The sequence below is a fragment of the Rhinichthys klamathensis genome, unplaced genomic scaffold (genome assembly GCF_029890125.1).
Source record: "Rhinichthys klamathensis goyatoka isolate OS25496 unplaced genomic scaffold, OSU_Roscu_1.1 h1tg000329l_1, whole genome shotgun sequence".
NCBI lineage: Eukaryota > Metazoa > Chordata > Actinopteri > Cypriniformes > Leuciscidae > Rhinichthys > Rhinichthys klamathensis.
Window position 1 is genome coordinate 2,640,404 of NW_026606844.1, and position 21,603 is coordinate 2,662,006.

The 21,603-nt window shown below is 37.2% G+C and overlaps 1 protein-coding gene and 1 long non-coding RNA gene across 2 annotated transcripts in view; one reads left to right on the top strand and one right to left on the bottom strand.

Annotated features, from left to right (window-relative positions):
- Nucleotides 1–21,603, top strand: part of nf1a (neurofibromin 1a) — an 89,435-nt gene that overhangs the window by 62,945 nt on the left and 4,887 nt on the right. The window contains exons 36-56 of the mRNA XM_056272008.1: nt 3,000–3,432; nt 3,884–4,224; nt 4,579–4,781; nt 5,355–5,548; nt 5,776–5,916; nt 7,305–7,584; nt 8,377–8,591; nt 9,458–9,519; nt 9,651–9,792; nt 11,078–11,179; nt 11,392–11,532; nt 11,842–11,968; nt 12,577–12,708; nt 12,798–12,933; nt 13,043–13,206; nt 13,309–13,431; nt 13,555–13,673; nt 13,893–13,993; nt 14,724–14,866; nt 15,185–15,231; nt 18,690–18,906. Of these exons, the coding sequence (XP_056127983.1) occupies nt 3,000–3,432; nt 3,884–4,224; nt 4,579–4,781; nt 5,355–5,548; nt 5,776–5,916; nt 7,305–7,584; nt 8,377–8,591; nt 9,458–9,519; nt 9,651–9,792; nt 11,078–11,179; nt 11,392–11,532; nt 11,842–11,968; nt 12,577–12,708; nt 12,798–12,933; nt 13,043–13,206; nt 13,309–13,431; nt 13,555–13,673; nt 13,893–13,993; nt 14,724–14,866; nt 15,185–15,231; nt 18,690–18,906 (3,563 nt within the window). The remainder of the gene's footprint in view (nt 1–2,999; nt 3,433–3,883; nt 4,225–4,578; nt 4,782–5,354; nt 5,549–5,775; nt 5,917–7,304; nt 7,585–8,376; nt 8,592–9,457; nt 9,520–9,650; nt 9,793–11,077; nt 11,180–11,391; nt 11,533–11,841; nt 11,969–12,576; nt 12,709–12,797; nt 12,934–13,042; nt 13,207–13,308; nt 13,432–13,554; nt 13,674–13,892; nt 13,994–14,723; nt 14,867–15,184; nt 15,232–18,689; nt 18,907–21,603) is intronic.
- Nucleotides 61–6,624, bottom strand: LOC130105816 (uncharacterized). The gene is made up of 3 exons (XR_008809663.1): nt 6,474–6,624; nt 2,511–2,678; nt 61–1,348 (listed from the first exon to the last, which is right to left on the bottom strand). It is a non-coding gene; the product is annotated as an uncharacterized LOC130105816 (long non-coding RNA).

Genomic DNA, 21,603 nt, shown 5'->3' on the forward strand with positions numbered 1-21,603 from the left:
TCATTGTAAATAAGAAACTGAACAGGAAAATTGTATCATTAGCATTGAATTTTTTATTGAGATGTCAGAGTTCTGAGAGAAACTTAAAGAATGCTCATTATTATAGGATTTAATGGTATTGCTTTGCTTATTTTAAAGCTGAAGTGTGTGATTTCTACAGTAACTGCTTTACATGTAGAGTCATCTGCCAGTCGTTTATTCATAGGTTGATTGATCCAAACTGTTTGACTGACCAATGGCAGATAAATGTTTCAAAAAGTCATTATTTTTGCACTTCACTGAACTTTGGTGACTGCAATGGCATAGAAATTAAACCCTACAATTGACTTGTTTTGCTATTTATACACAGTGGTGTATAGAGTTCAACTATTTGGGTTTTATCTACAGTAGATGCTGCTGCGGCTGTTGGTCATATTTTAAAAAAGGGCCAAAGTGTAACACAAAGCTGAGGTTAAATACAATTTCACAATATATACAATAATACACCAACATTTTATTTACTTATTTCCCTTGTCATCTTCACTAAACAGATCTCCAGAGCTGCTTTGACCTCATCTGTTAAAAAAGTCAAAGTTTTCTATTTCATCTAATATTACCAATATAAAATGTCCTTTTTAACAGGATAAGCAGATAATCGTAGTTGGTTAAACAATTCTCAAAAATGCTATGAGACGACTTGTAACTGCACTTTTTTTTTACTGCAGTAGCTGAACTATTGAAGCCATTTATTTAAAAAACAAAAGAGAAATAAAATGTAGAAAATGTGCCTGTCATACCCCAGCGTACAAAAAAAGCTCTTTTACTTTACACCATCAGAGGCACGTTTTCTAAACTAATGGGATCTATGCAGGAATCCCTAGAGGTTGAGCTCTGCATGGCTGTCGGGACACTCTCCAAGTCAGCGGGTGCGTTAGAAGTGTTGATGTACTGGCTTGGCCCTGCTGCGCCATCTTGGACCTCTTCCTCCTCACCATCGGTCTTTACGTCCTCCAGTAGAACACTGGTTTCGCATGGGCCCACAATTCCTCCCTCTCTTCTCTCGTTACCCCAATAGCCTGTTCCACTCACTAGGTCGGCATTGCTTCGGGATGGACGAGGGGTCCGGTGGCGGCGTTTCAGGCTGGAGACGGTACATGCCAAGACTATGGTGGAGGTTAGAAGGATAAGGATGATGCCACCAGCAGTGGCAGTCGCTATAAATGCTAGCTGGGCGTCAATAAAGCAGCTGATCTCGGAGGCACCAGTTGCAGGCAAACTAGTTGTCGCAAGTGAAATGTTGAAGTCTTGCTCATGGATAGTAGAGGACATGGGATCTTCTGTGGACTGCATTGTCATTGTATGTTGAGATCTATGTAACAAACAAGTACCATTATTCAGTAGGACATGTTACTGTAGTAATAACTATAAATTATGCATAATTACATGCAACTAACCCTAAACCAACCCCTATTCCTAACCATAGTACATGTAGTTAATTATTATTACTCAGTACTTAAATGTATAATTACACTAACAAGGACACCTTATAATACTGTAACCACATTTTGTCGTAATTTACTCACCCTCAAGTTGTTCCAAACCTGTGTGAGTTTTTATACTGTATGAGAAGATATATTTTAAGAATGTTGGTAATCAAACAGTTGACGGTAGCCATTGACTTCTATAGTAGGAAAAAAATACTATTGAAGTCAATGGGTTCCATCAACTGTCTGGTTACCAAAAATGTGTAAAATATCTTTTGTGTTGAACAGAAAAAATAAACTCATACAGGTTTGGAACAACTTCAAGGTGAGTAAATGATGACAATTTTTGGGTGAACTACCCTTTAATTTAACTTTTCAGTACACTACACATGCGCAATCCAATAAGTTTCCTGCAACAACAAAAATTTGTCTGTCCAAACTGAACATGAAACCTTGGTTAATGGAAAAAAACATTATGTACTCTACCATTCAAAAAATTGCAGTCTGTAAAAATAATGGCATTTCTTGAAAGCAATGAATACATTCAGCAAGAATGCGTTAAAATGAGCGCAAGTAACCTTAAAAGACATTTTATAATGTTAATATTTTATAATATAATATGTCAAAAAATGCTGGAAAAAATACAAAACATTTTAGGAAAAAATATTTAGGGCAAAATAACACACACAAAAAATATATATATATATATACAATAGAAAAAAACTATTTTAAATTATGTTTTTAATGTATTTTTGTTCAAATAATGCACCCTTAGTGGGTATAAGAGACGTCTTTCAAAAACATTCAAAATCTAATTTGACCCCAAACTTTTGAATGCTAGTGTACATAATTTAACACTGTCATTTTAATCAGTGTATATGGATTTTAAGTGCTCCTTTTGTCACAATCAATTTATTCAGGACTGTTTAGCCACTTTAACTGTATAATAAAAAGATTAACAAAGACGTAGTAGTTCGTTTTCCTCTCTTCTTTTTTCCAAACTCTCAATTACACATTAGCTTTAGAGATAATTGGTGAAGTACTTACTAAAGTGGATATAGAACCTTTTTTGTGGACTTATCCGGAGCGCTGGAAGATGAAGAACAACGACCTGAAGTAATGAGGCTTGATATATCGCAATGCAGAACACAATTAGTTCCTGTCCTCGCGCTTGATGATGTTATTTAGGTGTTTTTCAGCTGAGATGCTCTTGACCTGTGGTTGTAACAATAGAAAACAGTGTTATATTTGGATTGCAGGTTTCCATTCTGTGTAAGCTGACAGACGTTTGCCATTTAAGGGAATTGGAACAGACTGCTCGTTTAAAATGTTTTTAATGTTTGAAGTAAAGGCTAATGTGTATTGTTTTTTATATATACTTGAAAATTCAATTATTCCTCCTTTTATTATAGGTTTTTTTGTGCGCTTTTGGACATTATTTCCAAAGTACGCTTCTCAAAGATGTGCAGTCCATTGGCTTTAGATCCAAAAACACATTCAAATTCAAATCTGAACTAAAATTGTTATTTCTCTTAGGTTCAAAACTGGACAAATCAATGGTGATCTTCTGATCTATCATGTCCTGCTGACCCTCAAGCCATACTACGCCAAGCACTACGAGATTGTAGTAGACCTCACCCATGTGGGGCCCAGTAACCGCTTCAAGACGGACTTCTTATCCAAGTGGTTTGTGGTCTTTCCAAACTTTGCCTATGAGAATGTGGCTGCAGTGTACATCTACAATTGCAACACCTGGGTGCGAGAGTACACCAAATACCACGAGCGATTACTGACTGGTCTCAAGGGGAGCAAGAAGCTACTGTTTATCGATTCGCCTGCACGTCTAGCCGAACACATCGAACCCGAGCAGCAGAAGCTGCCCGCTGCTACCCTGGCTTTGGAAGAGGACCTCAAAGTGTTCCATAATGCCCTGAAACTGGCGCATAAGGACACAAAGGTGTCGATCAAGGTAAAAATTGGTAAAACTCAACCCAGATGTTATTTTGAGTTTGTTTAGGTACCAATATTTGCTACATTATTCAGTTTCTATCTTCCTTAACTCTACTGCTGGATATTTTTTTTAGGGATGCACCAGTAATAAAGCTGAAAATTATTTTCATCTAATGGCCAACAACTGATAATGACCGATATTAAAAAGTTGTATAAATTAAAACAAAATAAACTAAAAATGTAAAATGAATAATTATATAAAAATGTAGACATCACGTTATTGTAATGTACAATATAAAAAATGGATATTCATTTTGTGATCTGCTAAAGATTAAGATTTGCCTACTCTTAAATTATTATTTAATACATGCACAATTAAATATTCAATATTGTCCGATAACAAAAGTAAAATCTCTAATATTGGCTGATAATTGATATGATACTGATATATCGTTGCCCATTCTACCTAGGTGGGATCAACAGCTGTACAAGTGACCTCGGCGGAACGCACGCGTGTCCTGGGACAGCCAGTTTTCCTGAACGACATATACTACGCTTCAGAGATTGAGGAGATATGCCTGGTGGACGAGAACCAGTTCACTCTGACAATCGCTAACCAGGGCACTCCCCTAACGTTCATGCACCAGGAGTGCGAAGCCATTGTTCAGTCCATAATCCACATCCGGACACGCTGGGAACTTTCCCAACCAGACTCAATTCCCCAACACACCAAGATCAGGCCTAAAGATGTTCCTGGCACCCTCCTCAACATCGCCCTCCTCAACCTGGGAAGCTCTGACCCCAGTCTGAGGTGAGAAACATTAAGCTCGAGTCTTTGGCCATGCTCAGACTGTTTTCAGCCTAACAACTTGAGTTTTGGGTGAATAGTCCAATGCATCAAGCTGTTGTTGTTGTTGTGACAATGAGCCTTTTATTTGCAGGCTTCTGTCTTTGTTTTGGTGAACTGATTAGAAATGCTAATACTGCTGCTTTGTGTCTTCAGTTCAACTGGGGCCGGTCTTGAACATGCCGCCCCACAGTTATAATCATAAACCTGTCATGTACAAAAGAAATATCACATTAATTTCCTCAGTTATGGAAACTAACATGTTGTTAAAGTAAATTAGTAATTCTGAAAATGACTTGCTGTTAACTCCTTCAACAGGTCAGCTGCATACAATCTACTTTGTGCCTTAACCTGCACCTTCAATCTAAAGATTGAGGGCCAACTCCTAGAAACGTCTGGCTTGTGCATCCCAGCCAACAACACCCTTTTTATTGTGTCCATTAGCAAAACGCTAGCAGCTAACGAACCCCACCTCACTCTGGAGTTCCTGGAAGAGTGCATCTCTGGCTTCAGCAAGTCAAGTCAGTGTCACATACAAAAAAAACACCCATTGTTTTACATTTCACACACACACACACACACACACACACACACACACACACACATATATATTATCGTAAAAAATTTTTTAAAGAATGCATTAAATTGTTCAAAAGTGACAGTAAAGACTCTTCATTTTAAATGCTGTTCTTTTGAACTTTCTATTTGTCAAAGAATCATGAAAAGAATTATCATGTCCACTAAAATTAAGCAGCAAAGCTGTTTTCAACAATAAGAAATGATTCTTGAGCACCAAATCAGCATATTAGAATGATTTCTGAAGAATCAACTGACGCTGAAGACTGGAGTAATGATGCTGAAAAAGAAATTAAAAAAATTCATTACATTTTAAAATGTTGAAATGGAAAACAAATATTTTACAGTGTAATATGCACAATATTGCTGTTTTTACTGTATTTTTGAACATAAGAGACTTCTTTCAAAAACAAATCTTTCTAATCACAAACATTTGAACGATATTGTGATACAAAATAATTGTTTTTTGAGGAATTTGCGCAGCACCTTTTTTGTGTCTTTTTTTGTCAATACTTTAGGTATTGAGCTGAAGCATCTGTGTCTGGAGTATATGACTCCTTGGCTCCGTAATTTGGTGCGGTTTTGTAAGCACAATGACGATGCCAAACGACAACGCGTCACGGCTATCCTGGATAAGCTCATCACAATGACCATCAATGAGAAGCAGATGTACCCCTCCATACAGGCAAAGATATGGGGCAGCTTGGGTCAGGTAGTTCCTTCAAACCCTCATAAAACATTATTACATAAAACGTAATTGAATTTGATTTTGCAAGCTTATTCCATCCTAAAGGATCAAATATTTTCATCTGATAACTGCTACAACAGGCATTACAATGATACATGACTTCAAACCTTAACACCCCTGGATATTTCTACAATAATTCTACGAAACTCTGTTAGTCAGCAGTTACAGATTGCACCATTTTCCATGTATAGATCACAGACCTGCTGGATGTGGTGTTGGATAGCTTCATAAAGACCAGTGCTACTGGGGGTTTGGGATCCATCAAGGCTGAAGTGATGGCTGACACAGCTGTAGCCCTGGCTTCAGGAAATGTCAAATTGGTGTCCAGCAAGGTAAACGCTTACTGCTCAGCTAACATATTATACTGTAATTCCCTATGAATTTGTTTTTAATTTATTGTTTAATAGGATGTTGTTCCCAAGATAACCTAGTAACAGAACACTCAGTTAGATACTGAAATATTAAAAGCTGTATTGCTGTACTGCAATAAATGATTTAAAACATGGAAAATGCAACGGAACCAAAACCAAAATGTAAGCCATTTAGTTTTTTCCTTTATACTGTAGTAACAGAATATGCAGTCATTTTGTAAGCACAGATTATTGTTGCATTGCAATTTTTTGCAAGTTTCTTCAATTTTGCATTTATATAGAGTATAGGATTTGATAATTATAGGATTTGTCTTTTTTTTTTTATATATATATATATGCATTTTTTTTAATAATTTCAGTTTATTTCAGTCAAAATGTATACTCCTATTTAATATCATACAATATTCAATTATCAATCAAACCAGTTTTATTTCTTGCTATCATGTCTGTAAAAATCTATTTTTCTTTTAGAAAAGTTTTTTCCTAGCCCATTAACACTTACACAGATTTCGACTTACCGCTTAAAGTGTTTCTGGCTCTTGTGTTCCTGGATCATTCCTCTTGTGGTCTTATCCAGGCTGACTAGCTCTTCTACCCAACATCTATTATCCTAAGTGTTTGTGCACAAATGCCTAATTTGTACGTGTACGCACAGACAGACAATAGTAAGCCAGCGGGGCAGTCGCTCCTATTATATGGGCAACTGTTAGTCATCATTACGCTCAATGGACGTCATTGTCAGACACTTGGTCAAAAGGAGAGCCACATTTGCGACTTCAATAACTTAAGTGGCTTGATCTTTATGGTTCTTGATTCACGCAGGAACCTAAACCAGATATCTTCTGCTATTTTTAACTAGTTGGACATATTTAGCTGTTTTTCCAAATGCTCAGCTATGCTGAAAAGCCAAATATTGTTTGGGTAGCATGTGCCAGCCACTGCTGTCACAGCGAGCAGCACAAGGACCGGCTTTGTCCAGTTGTTGCGTCTGCTTTTCTGAGACTCGCATAGCAGCGGGACTCTGAGGTTAAGTGAGGGACCAAGTATAATCTTATTGAGAAAGCAAATGATGTTTAGGTGCATGTCACAGGGTGAAAATAAAAGGCACACTGTCTGGATTCTATTTGGTATTGGATTACTTTCTGATTTGAAGTTAGTTTGAATTGATAAATTATGCCTTTTGCAAATAATCATAATTTTGATCGTTTTGTACAGCTTCAATGATGTTTGTTTGATTTAGTGTTTAATTAGACTTATTAGTTTTCATTTTACCAGTGACTAATTAAAGCCTTATTTCTTATATTGTTTGCAATGTAACAAAAAGATTGAATTATAAATGTATCTCTCAGGTGATTGGCCGAATGTGTAAGATCATCGATAAGACGTGCCTGTCTCCCACCCCCACCCTTGAGCAGCACCTGATGTGGGACGACATCGCCATACTGGCCCGTTACATGCTCATGCTCTCCTTCAACAACTCTCTGGACGTGGCCGCTCATCTGCCCTACCTGTTCCACGTCGTCACCCTGCTGGTGGCCACCGGCCCGCTGTCCCTCCGAGCGTCCACGCACGGCCTCGTTATTAACATCATCCACTCGCTCTGCACCTGCTCACAGCTTAACTTCAGTGGTGAGCGATAAATCACAGAAAATGGATATTGACTGGAAATCCATATTAAAAATAAATATGAATTTGGAAATGTTTTACACATGAAAGGAATGCTCACAGTTTATTTTTTAAACTCATGCTTGAGGACTGCTAATGCCAAGTATGAAATCCAAATAATTTTTTTACACATTAAAACACATTAAATGTTATTAATATTCAATGTTTAGATAAAATTAGCATTTAATTTGTATATTTCTTTAAATTTAATAAATTAGCCATCACATTAATTAATTAGATTTTAAAATATATAAAAATAAAAACAGTTCATTTAAATTGTAATAATTAGTGCTGTCAATCGATTAAAAGACAACTTATAAATTGCACTTAACATTTAAAATTTGTAATATATTTTTAAATAGTAATATAGTATATTTTAAATATTTGTTTAATGACATAAGTGCTATGAATGAAGGTCTGTACTAATATCTCTATTAAATAAAAACAAATTCTCAGTTTATGGGTATGAAATGAGTAATTAAACCTGAATTAATGAACATCATTGTACATAATATCTGTACATAAAAAAAAGGGTTTGTTTTGTTTAGTTTTTAAAAATTGTGCCAACTCTGAAAACTTAAAGGTTTTCTGGTATCATTTACTTACTCTCAAGTTGTTCCAAACCTGTATGAGTTTCTTTCTTCTGTTGAGTACAAAAAAAATATATTTTGAAGAATGTTGATAACCAGACAGGTTATATATATATATATAAAACCTGAGTCTGATTTGTTGCTGATCTGGTTTTTGCTTCTGCAGAGGAGACTAAACAGGTGCTGCGTCTGAGTCTGACTGAGTTCTCCCTGCCCAAGTTCTACCTGCTGTTCGGCATCAGTAAGGTCAAATCTGCTGCGGTCATAGCCTTCCGCTCCAGCTACAGAGACCGTTCTTTCTCCCCCGGCTCCTACGAGAGAGAGACCTTTGCTCTGTCGTCCCTGGAAACGGTTACAGAGGCTCTGTTGGAGATCATGGAGGTCAGTTACCAACATTGTGTATTATAGAAGGGAGCTGTCTAACCACTTTTTGTTTTGTTTAACTGCCGATGTCCAGCACTGTGTTGATCCATGTAAAGGAGATATTTTGTGGTTTGTGTAAATGGATCAACACATGCTCACTTCATCCACAGAAATTGAGAAATAAATCCACTTTATAGAGTCATCAGTAACAGTATTGGTATCTGTGGTACTGGCCTTCATTCATAGTACTTAGTAAAAAAAATGCCATTAAACAAATATTTACAATGTGTAAAAAATAAATAATGCAATATTAAATATATTTAAAATCTTAATGATAGGTCCAATTTAATCATAATGTGTGATTAATTGTTTTTTTTTTATTTGATTGGCAGCACAAATTATTATAATTTAAATGAACTATTTTCATTTTAATATATTTTTAAATGTAATGTTATGGCAAACCTAATTTATTAAATATGAAGGAATATCGAAATAGTTGTATACATGGCATTTCTAACATATTTGAAATATTAATAACATTTAATGTATGTAGACTTACCATATGTATTTTATGTTTTTTTAATACATATTTTGACATTGAATCTCCAAATCAATGTAGACACAACATAAATATGTTACACTAAGTACTATGAATGAAGGCCAGTATCAGTAGTATTGCTACTACTACTATGTCTATTAAATGGATTTTCTTTCTCAATTTCTGGGGATCAAAAAAGATGAAATCACTGCGCTCTACTGAGTCAGGGTGAGTAGATCCGTGAAAATTATTGTCAAGAAAAATCCATTCAAAGGGGAAAGTTATGAGTTTTATAAATACTTATGTCTTGAAGTCTTTTATTTAACCAATAGTTATTTTTCCCCAGGCCTGTATGAGGGACATTCCCGGATGCAAATGGCTTGATCAGTGGACTGAATTGGCACAAAAGTATGTTGAAAACATCGCATTTCACAAGAGTGTTTTTAAAGCAATTGCAGCTGAGAATCATAGTGCAATCACATTAAAATAACAAAATCTGTTATGTCGACTTATAATTTACATGTTCTTTTCTTGGATAGGTTTGCATTCCAGTATAACCCATCTCTTCAGCCGCGGGCGCTGGTGGTGTTCGGCTGCATCAGTAAACGTGTGACTCACGGGCAGCTCAAACAGATCATTCGTATTCTCAGTAAAGCCAGTCCTCTGCTCAGCATTGATCGGGTAAGCTCTCTTTCTCTCATCTGCTTCTCTCTCTCAAACTCCCTAATTTTAGATATGATTTTAAATCGCTTGCATTCGCTTGTTTTTGTAAAATAACAATGTTAATATATGTTGATTTTATAAAGTTGTGTTCTCTAACAGTTCCATTTTTTGATAAGGCTTATAGAAGTGCACAGCTGTGCATTAAAAGCTGAATAAGTATCCAATAATTTTTTATTTTAAGGTTGTCAACAGGATGCAGATAGAAGTAGAATTAATATTGGCTGAAATTCAAATATTTTTTTCATGAATTGCCCATAACCATGTTATCATATAAATGCAGCCTTGAGAGACTTAAGAGACTTCTTTCAAAAACATTTAAAAAAAAAATTAGTAGTGTATTTATGAAGTCAATAAATTAAAATGTCTTATTTACTTTTATAAAGTCTGTAAACAATGCGTTTGATATTTTGTTTGGACAAAATTTTAAACTATTTTGAATTTTGTGGGAATTTATACAGTTTTAAACATAGTTTAAAGAAATGTCAAGTCAAGTCACCTTTATTTATATAGCGCTTTTTACAATGCAGATTGTTTCAAAGCAGCTTCACAGTGATAAGAAATGAATGCAACATTTTTTGTTTTGGCTGTACAGCAGCTCTAGAAGAAAGTCATTGTCCGGTTTAAGCAAGTTGAGCATTGATTACTTTCCGTTATTAATTTCCTTGAATGTTTAATCAGTTAAAGAAAAATTACATAACACAAAATAAACACAATTTATGAATTAACTGGATTTTATTGATTGTTCATGCTGCCACAACACATCAAACTGGTTGGACTACTTGCATTTCTCTGTTGTCACTGACTATTATTGAATTTCCTCTTCCTTTAAAGGGATAGTTCACCCAAAAATGAAAATTCTGTCATTATTTACCCTCATGTTGTTCCAAACCCATAAGACTTTCGTTCATCTTCGGAACACCAATGAAGATATTTTTTATGACCGCTACCCAACTACCACTTTGGCGCTACAAAAGTTATAAACTTATAAATTGAAAGCCAGTTCTTGACCTTTTCCCCAATCCTGTTAAATACATCCAAATGGTGGGCATCTTTTGTCATATTTTTATAATATTGTGACTATATTTTGCCTGGAAATGATGTATATTTGTGTTGTGTATGCAGTGTGATTCAGGTCTGTGCAGAAATGCAGTGCGCTAGTCTAACTGCTGTAGTGTCATTTGCTCTGGCGATTTGCTGGCATCACGCTCCAGCGCTCTGTCTGATTAATGCTGTTCCTGCACAGGGGCTGGAGAGCTGCTTAAAGGGGCCGGATAATTACAACAGCCAGGTTCTCATCGAGGCCACCGTCATCGCTCTCACCAAGCTACAGCCTCTCCTCGATCAGGTGCAGTCACGTTGTGTGCTGGATTCAATTGTTAAAACATCAGCAGTTGTTATAATAAACCATCTGAAGTAACACGACTGTAACAATGTTTTAATTAACTTCTCTCAATGTGTACATGTGTGAAACCTATTTTTGCAATTCCGTTTGCTGATGCAGAAATGACACATTTCACTCATTAATAGTTTTGTGTGTGCTTGTCTAATGATCTACAGGATTCTCCCATGCATAAAGCTCTGTTCTGGGTGGCTGTGGCTGTACTTCAGTTGGATGAAGTGAATCTGTACTCCGCGGGTACCGCCCTACTAGAGCAGAACCTGCACACACTGGACAGCCTCCGGGTGTTTAATGATAAGGTGCTCGACTGAAATTCACATTTAGACAACCACAGACTTAAAACATGTTGATATTCTTAGAATTATTATTGGTTTTCACATAAATGTGATGTGTGGTGTGCTCACTGCAGAGCCAAATGACATTCTGCTTTCCATTTCTGGATAAAATGGGTGGAGCTTGACCTGAGTAGGTTTAGGGTGTGGCTAGACCGTCAAGCTCCACCCATTGGCTCTGTAGCAGCCTCTCAGAAAATCAAGGTAAAATGTATTGCATTGTAAGAACTCTGAGCAGTTATCTTCATTAAAAAAAATGTTTTCACCTCTTTATAGAGTCCTGAGGAGGTCTTCATGGAGATCCGGAAGCCACTGGAATGGCACTGTAAACAAATGGACCATTTTGTGGGACTCAACTTTGCCTCCAACTTTAACTTTGCATTAGTGGGGCATTTACTCAAAGGTATTGATTAAAAGATCAACTATCCACCTTATTTTGCAATGCGGAAGCTATTTTCTGTGAATGTGAGTCTTCAGATTCATTAGCCATTAATAATAATAATATTAATGGCTAATAATTACATTAAAAGAATGGCAATGTGCAGTAAATGATATGCTCTACAAACTTGTGTGTTTACGATTACGCTAATAAATGAAAATAATATGAGAAATGCATATTGTTTGCAATATCAAGCAGCAAAAACAGGCTGTTTTTCTACAGCTAAAATAACTGGAACGGATGGCACCGGAAGCCGCGCAGTTTAAAGTAAAAAATACGGTGGCTAGATAACCTGAACTGGACCTCTGTTGCAAGGGTTTTTCAGGATTGTAATAATAATAATAATAATAAAACATCAGGTTCAAGATCCATATTTTATTTATTATTTATTTTATTTTATTAACTATTCTATGTAGATGAACTAATGCATTACTGACATCAATAAATATGTATCAACAGACCAATTAATGTATTCAGAGGTTTTAGCGATTGATCACACCAAGCATTAGATGTTAATGAGTAAAATCTCTTCTGTCTCTCTGGTTCGTCATCTTTGTCTTTTCTTCTTGTAGGATACAGACATCCTTCTTCCACCACGGTGGCGAGGACGGTCCGTATCCTTCATACGCTCCTGGGCCTGGTGGGAAAACACCGCAGCTGTGACAAGTTTGAAGTGAACACGCAGAGTGTGGCCTATCTGGCAGGTAAGTTAAAGCCAACACAGCCTTAACCATTAACAACCTGTATTTTGTATTTCTGATAAAAACATCTAAAGTGGATGTTTGTGTTTCAGCTTTGCTCACAGTATCCGAGGAGGTGAGGAGCCGCTGCAGTCTAAAGCACAGGAAGTCATTGCTGCTTTCAGAAGTTACCATGGAGAACTTTCCAATGGACACATACACAGTGTTCGAAACGGAACCTGAATGCAGGTAAGAACTTTTCATCAAATGTTCCCGGTTTCTCTCTACTATGCACGTACCTTTCCGACCATATTGTCTTGATTTTTTGTTGTTTTGATGATTCTCACACTCTCTTTAGTGTCAGGCTACTGCGTGAAAACCAGCCCTGGGCTTCTCCGAAAGTGTCAGAGCACAGCCTTGCACCTCCGTACTCTGCCATGGGGCAAAGCAGCCTTCGCCCACGCAAATCCATGAGCGTGGACATGGGCCAGCCGTCGCAGGCCAACTCGAAGAAACTACTGGGTATGAGCGGTCTGTGGCTTCATTCTTTCAAACTGGCTTTTGAACCGTTTGACTGCAGCTTTACTTTTGGTTCATACTTGCGTGTTTTTATGTTTATACTAGGCACTAGAAAGAGCTTCGATCACCTAATATCGGACTCGAAAGCCCCGAAGAGACCAGATATTGAGTCGGGCATCACCACGCCTCCAAAAATGAGACGGGTGTCTGAAAACGACTATGAGATCGGTGAGTTTTTCTGCATTTGCCAATCAAATGTGTGATGGCCAGTGCTGATCTAAGTGTACTGAATGATAATTAAGCATGAGAAATGAAAGCGATCGAATCGCTAACAGCTCTTCTTCGTTCCAGAAACCCAGCGAATAGCCAACTCCCATTTACGCAAAGTGTCCGTGTCCGAGTCCAACGTCCTTCTGGATGAGAACGTTCTCACAGACCCGAAGATCCAGACGCTGCTCCTCACTGTACTGGTGTGTGCTCCCTACCACTTTCCTTTGTACTTGTTCTTGTGCTTTAAATCCTCTTGCAGGTGGAATTAAGTATGAAATCGTATATAGAATGTTTTTTGTGTAGCACAAGAAAGTTAAATAAAGATGATCAATTTTCTTTTTCCAGCTATATGATGTTTATTATACTTTATGTAATGTTAATGTAGTATAGCAAAATATATATTTTTTCTTTTATTGCAGGCCACGCTGGTGAAATACACCACGGATGAGTTTCATCAGCGGATCCTGTACGAGTATTTGGCTGAGGCCAGTGTGGTCTTCCCCAAGGTCTTTCCCGTAGTGTGAGTGTCTGAGATTCAGGGTGAAATGTTGACCTTGATGTTCCTTGACCTTGATGCACAGAATAGATACATGTTTTTATTTTTTATTATCTAACAGGATGGAATGTTTTAAAAGTAGTATAATTTTCATGTTTAAAAAAATGGGTAACACTTTACAATAGGGTGTCTTTTGTTAACATTAGTTAATGTATCAAGTAACATGAGTTAACAATGAGCAATACATTTGTTACGGTATTTATTAATCTTTGTTAACATTAGTTAATAAAAATACTGCAGTTCATGTTTGCTCATTGTTAGTTCACAGTCCATTAACTAATGTTAACAAATACAACTTGATTTTAATAATGTATTTGTACATGTTGAAAATAACATTAACCAGTAAGAAGTATTGCTCAATCTTAGTCCATATTAACTAATGTAGTTAACTAATGAAACCTTAATGTAAAGTGTTACTAAATAATGTTTCAAATGTAATATATAATATTATATAATTAAATATAAAATGCTGTAAATTAAAACAAAACTATTTATTTATTGATAACCTACTATTGTAAAATAAATATTTGTTTATATATACTCTCAATTTATTTGTTCATAAATTACTTTGCCGTTACGATACTTGTACATTATCGTTCAGTTTGGGGTTGCTAAGATTTTTTTGTTTCGTTTTTGAAAGATCCTCTTGTGCTCTTCAGGGCTGAAGTTTGACCTGTGTTATTTTTTATCATAGCCACAACCTGCTGGACTCCAAGTTAAGCACCGTCCTGTCCATGTGCCAGGACCCCAACCTCCTGAACCCCGTCCATGGCATCATTCAGAATGTGGTCTATCATGAGGAGTCTCCCCCTCAATACCAGCCGTCCTGCTTGCAGAGTAAAGCCTAGTGCCAATATCTCCAGTCATTTATTACTATTCAGATTTCTAAATTATCTAAAAAGAAAGTGTTTAAAGTTTAAAGGCTTTCAACTTAAGGCTGTTAGTTGTTATGGAATTGATTAATTATGCATATAATTACTAAAAAAATTGATTGACAACCCTAGTTTAGAGGGTTTTTTCATATAAAACAACATCCTGTTAAGTGTTAACTTCCCTTCAGATGTCTGACCAATTCCCCCTTTTTTCCCCCCTGACACTCCATCACTCTTTTGCTCTGTCATCTGTCTCTGCTGTCACCTCTCTCTTGTCTCACAGGTTTCGGTTTCAACGGCCTTTGGAGGTTTGCCGGGCCCTTCTCTAAGGTATGATTAACTGCTCCCATAAACGCTTTTTATTTTCCAGCGGAGTGCAGTAAAGAAATTGTGTGCTGCGGTCTCTCTGCAGCTTCCTAGATTTATTGACCAAAACGGATTTTCCCAAACATTTCCCGCGCCCATCCGGTGTCTCCGGCTTGTTACTCTCCTACAGTTCTGCTGTGCGGTTTAAGAAGGCATAAATGACAGGGATGTATTGCTTATGTATCCCTCGCTGAAGGAAGTGTTTTCCCACTTTCATGGCTCAGCAATAATGATTCATTTCCTATAGCCTTGACGTAATGCAGGTTTTTACTTGCCCTGCCAATATTTTCACTGTAATGTTACAATATTTAAATTATTATTTTAATTATTTTAAAATGCTTTTATGTAAACTAGATTATTTTGGAACACATTTTTGTGCTTGAATTATTATATATTTTTTTTCATTAAAGGGTCATGAAACCCTAACTAAATTTTCTGAGATTTTAACAGAGGTATGTGTGTTGAACATCATTGAAGACAATGTTAGCATCTGTTAGATTTAATTGTAGTTTTTTTTTTTTTTCCTATTTTCGTTTTTCGGGTTTACAATCTACACCTTGTCCACATTACAGGCTGTGTCGTGGCAGTGCACTATTAGTACTTCGATGATGTGTCGATGTCGCATAATAATAATTATTCATGAGACTTAGTTTTCTTATCCTATGAGAAGACACTGTTTCTTAATTATTCATGACACCATGTGATGCTTTCCAATGACAGTAATGGATGAGAGAGGCATTCATGGGTTGCAAAGTGTTTGTTTCTGTGGTGTAAAAGTACGGTTGTGTTCGTTGCATGGCTTTCCTCGCGATGCTGCCAGGGCTAGACTCTGACTGCGGGCGATTGGTTGGTTATCATGCCGACACATCGAAACTGTTTGTTTGTAGCAAGCATCTTTCTCGAGATGTGTTTTGTTGTTTAAAAACCTTTATAACGATCATGTTAGCTGATCGGGACGGGCGGCGCAGTTCAGAGAATCGGATCTGTCGGATTTACAACACGTCAATACATCCACTTCTCCCAAAATACATGAAAATAAGTGACCGGTGAAGTTGTAAAAGTAAACTTTATAGTTACTTGCACAATGTGTTTCTAATATGAATAAAACACGTCGTCAATTTATAATTGAAAGGATTGTTATTGCCGCTTCTATAGACATCGGTGTGTATTTTACAAACTATAAATGTATTGTTTTGCTAGTACTTATGTGTATTTAAATGTCTGAAACCTAAAAGAAAGATTATGTGGTTGAAAACACTGAATAGTTGTTATATATGTCAAGGGCCGAGCACGTCCGTCTCTGGCTCAGCGCCAGTCAAAGTGCAAAAGCACATTTGAATTTAGCAGCTGATCACGTGATGCACTGAACGTTCTAATCACACCCATGTGATCGCACGTGTCAAGAGTTAGTCTAATATATGTAGCAGGCCATTCAGTTACTTTTAAAAGGACAAACAGATGGTTAGTGAATTTTAAAAATAAAAATCTTGTTTCCTCACGTTTTACCCCTGATTTTTAGTGAGTCGGCATGAGCCACTGACAGATGACAGTTGCTCGCCCCCCTCTTCCTCTCCTTCCCTGTCACACTCATTCCTCTCCCTTCTTCTCATAGCCATCCACGCCCATTTAAGTTGCATTTTTCAAAAAGATTGTGAGGTAGACTTGAGCTGAAAGAGCCTTTTTTTATGACCCTTTAAATGTTTTTTTTTTTTCTAGCCTTGTCAGACAAGTTTATTTTTACTTAACATTCCAATATTTAAAAAAATAGTCCTTTTTTTAGTTAAGTCTATTTTAAGTCTATTTTAATTGTATGATCATTATCATTATTTTTATAGCTTTACTTGCCCTGCCAATATTTTAACTGACTTCATCACAAAACTTAAGATTTTATTATATAAAATGTATTACAGAAATTATTGTATGTTATTAATATTATTTGTTATACTCTTGGAGAGGAAAGAAGGACGCTCTAAAACTATAGGACTAACACCCTACAGGACCTAAATTTTTAGCAACATATTTTTATGTACTAGAAATCTAGATTATTTTTTTATTCAATTAAGTTTTCTATACAAAAAATGCTGTTTTTAATATGCTGTCATACCTGGAATTATGCAACTAAGAATTCCATGACAGCTATAAATTCATAAATGCACTTTTGCTTGAAAATAATGTAATACATTGCAGAAAATAAAAACTGGTCAACAGTCAGACTGATGTTGGAACCTGATTGTTGGAATGTATGAACATAAGCACTGGCCCAATAGTGCAAGTCAACTGGCCTAAAAATATCCCACACTGGCCCTGACATCCTTATTGTTGAACCCTGACCGTAATATTTCTTGATTGTTGTTGACAGCCAATAAGGGGCTGAATCATTACTGCTTGTTTTTACCACAGGAATCCTAAAGATCTCGGTTGTTCCAGTCATTGCAGTTTGCCACTATTGCTCTAATTTATTGTGAACTATACCATTATGTTTCTGAGTAATCAAACGTATGATCAGTGACGGAATGGGTGAAACATGTCCCTTAGATTTACATATGCCATATCTAAGGACCCGGGCTTGACATTAACTTTTTTGATCAGCAGCCACTGTGGCTAGTGGTTTTCCAAAGTTACTAGCCACTCAGCGTTTTCAATGGCCACAATTTTGACATCAATACCATGGGGGAAAACTGCTATACAGATATTTTTTATATCTCATAGTTTGGCAACAGGTATATTAGGCTGCTGTCACTTTAAGACCATGCATGTTTACGTTCACTTAAAACATAACTAACTGTTTATGTGTATACTGGCCAAGACAGGATTTTGTCATCATATTTGACTAAGCGTAAAATATAATCAGCGAAAAAGAACTCAATTTAGTACTGAGGACCGGTTTTATGTGTGTGGACTTTGGGTGTGAGCACAAAATATGTGGGAATGAGAATGGGGGGAAAATTATGCGCAATATACGCAATCCCACAGCAAAATTCAAGCCCTGTTACAGCAACAATATTCATCCGGAGCAAATGAAACGAGTGGGTGAGGGGAGGCGGATTTGTGTCAACTCGCTGTCGGAGAGATGAGAGAGCGAGAAAGCTCAGCTGGTATCGTGTATCTATTCTGTGGAAAATGAGTATTGGAAGCGTTTCAGATATTTCAATATCGAAATGTCAAAAGAATTGATATTTTTGACAACACTGCATTGGACTTAGTTTATTATTTCAGGTGCCTTTTTAAAAGACAACAATTGAAAAATGTATAGCCTATATTATATATAAAATTCAACCCGCCAAAGGGGCATAACACACGCCACTGCTGAAATCCACCCGCATTTGGCGGGTTGGCGGGTGTTAATGCCAAGCCCTGCTTAGGACCAAATATGATAATGCTAAATGATTATTAATCGCACACCTGCTTTTACTCTCCAACAGCAAACCCAAATTCCAGACTACGCCGAGCTCGTGGTTAAATTCCTAGATGCTTTGATCGACACCTATCTTCCTGGCATTGAGGAAGAAGGAGGGGAGGAGTCACTGCGCACGCCCACCTCTCCGTATCCGCCCACCGTCCAAAGTCAGCTCAGCATCACGGCCAACCTCAACCTGTCCAACTCCATGACGTCCCTCGCCACCTCACAACACTCACCAGGTCAGTGCTCCCTTCCTGCATTGCACGCACACTCATCCGCTAATACACACACGTAGGTGCAAATTAGCCAGTAGTTGCTCACTTACCTTCACACATCGTGTGCTACTCACACCTGCTCGCATAATCGTGATTAGTGAGCCGTGAGTAACGCTAACACATTTAATGTCACTGCAACATTCCCTAGCATTAAAAAATAACACCGTAACAGCTGTAGCCACGCTGCTGTTTGCAATCGCTGTTGTCAGTGCTTTTCTGTCTGCTTTCATATCTAAAAGCATCGCCAGTTGACAGTTTCTCTGGTTTCGCTAGATGTGCAAGATTTGCCAGACTAGACCGTGCAGGGCTTTGACAGTGGTTGTGTGTGCATTTGACACCTTTGCTTTGCGTTTGTATCTTCATTAACCTCACTGCATTCTGTCTCCTTTTCATTGGGAATGTGCTGTCGGTTCAGAGGGCCCTATAGTTTATAGACGGTCCCCAACTCTCTCCCATCCACGAACCACAGAGGAGGTGCCACCGAAAACAGCTGGTACAAACCTAAACTATAGAGCTGTGTTGGGCAATTAATGTCCAGTTCTATAGTTTGCGAACTGTGGTAACTTATTTAAGTGCCTATTTCTTGTCTTTACTTTTTTTCAGTGGTGGCAGTGTGATACTATTCAGGTTAAATTGTCCGTTAAAGAGTATATATTCATACTGGAGAGGTATTTCTATATGCACATATATGTAACAGTAGTCATTAGATGATCCAGCAAGCACTTAAGTGAATGTCTAAATCACATTCCTTCTCACTAATTTCTCCTTTTGATATCAATTTAATCTGCATTTTGAGCTAATATCAACTGCTTCTTAGCTTCACTTTTCAGCCGAACATTAAGAGTAAAATGCAGTGAGATATATCTAAGCTGCCATTTTTTTTTCTTCTGTTTCTTCCATTCATCTGTCCTTCCTGTCCTCTTTTGAGTTGTGAATGTGTCACTCATGTCTTTTTTTTTTCTTTTCTACTCTCTCTGTGTGAAGCCTGTCTGCCTTGCTCTAAGTCGGCTGTATTCCCACCTCACCTCGTCCTCCCAGGTACTCATCGACCTCCGCTGTGTGAAAAAAGCAGTTGCCATTCGTAGAGTGTTTGAATTGTAAATCTTCTGCTGGAGTCAGTAGTAGATGCTACTGTCAGATCAAAGCAAGAGGGGCTATATTAACAGGAACTGTGAAGAGAGATCACAAGGGCCTGGTATTAAACAAACACTCACATACACAGCTGAGGACAGAACATTTGCAGTTTCAAAAGCATCGTTAAAGGCTTTTCACACTTGAAATTGTTAGGCCAGTGTGCCATTTTTAACCCTTAGTTAATGCTTGGTTACTTTTTTTTTACATTTATTATTAATATACGTTTAAAAAATGTTTTAAAATGTATCATTCTTCTTTTATATTCTATATATAAATACACTGCTTGGACAAAAAAAGTCGCTGTTTGGATTTAAATAGGCAAATGCTTAAGAGTCTATGATTGGATCATTATTGCAGTGATTATGTTTCTAGCATGTTATATGTTTGGCAACAGTTCTTCTAACCCTAATTGATGGAGTCATTTTGTCAATACAAGATCTTGACCAAAAATTGATGCACAAATAACATAACATCACAACATTTATTTCCATCAAGAGGTGCATCATTTTTTGGTCAAGATCTTATATTGACAATGCAAGAGTCCAGCTCTTTTTTTTTAAGTCATATACGTGTTCTTTTTATGTTTATTAGAGGTTGAACTTAAATAAAATACTGCCAAACTGCGCATACTACTTCTGAATAGGATGTCCACTTCATAAATTTATTGGAAATTATGGAAATATATGGTTCAGGTCACTCAGGCCATATATGGAAATGGAGGCGCCCTTATGGTCAGTAATGGAGCTTGGTTGTCATCTAGTGGAAAGGTTTGGTACTGCGCCCAAACAAAATCTTACTGAAAGCTCATTTGAGACAACCTAAATTTAAAGATTTTCTTGGTTTTAGAGTAAAACATGTCTTGTAAAATATATATTTTTTATAAGATATTTTTCTTTTTCACTTTTATAATTTATTTCACTTCTACAATAATCTGCCAACCAATGTTAATGATCATTCTTGAATTACAACCATTTAAGTTTGGATGACAACTAAGGGGTTAAGAAATGAAAAGCTACATACTCATCAATTACGGTTAGAAGAACTGTTGCCAAACATATAACATGCTAGATTTTGATTTCCATTACACGAGAGTAGATGTTAAAACTTCATGCTGATTTGTACTCGGCTTTCGCCAAGATAAGCAAAACTAAGACGTAGCTTTACAGTAAACTATGCTTCTCCATCCATTTACGCTTCTTTCCATATGGTGGTGTGACTCCCCTTCTGTCCGGCGTTAACGGCTGCAGTGTACTTGTCGCGTCAGCACACACAACGGCTGCAACTAGGACCAGCACGGCAACCGTCTGGATTGAGCCGAGTAGGGGACATCTCTAGGGTCTTCAAGTGGGCACCTTCCGTCCTCAGTGTTTCGTGGGCTCGACAGTGACTCTGGCGTCCCAGAGTCACCCCCCTCCATCCCCCACTCAACTCAGCCCAGCTTACTGACCTCTACATCCCTCCTGCTGCTGAGACCTAACCACAATCTCACAATCTTTCCGCAACCCGACCATACGCGCCAACCCGTTT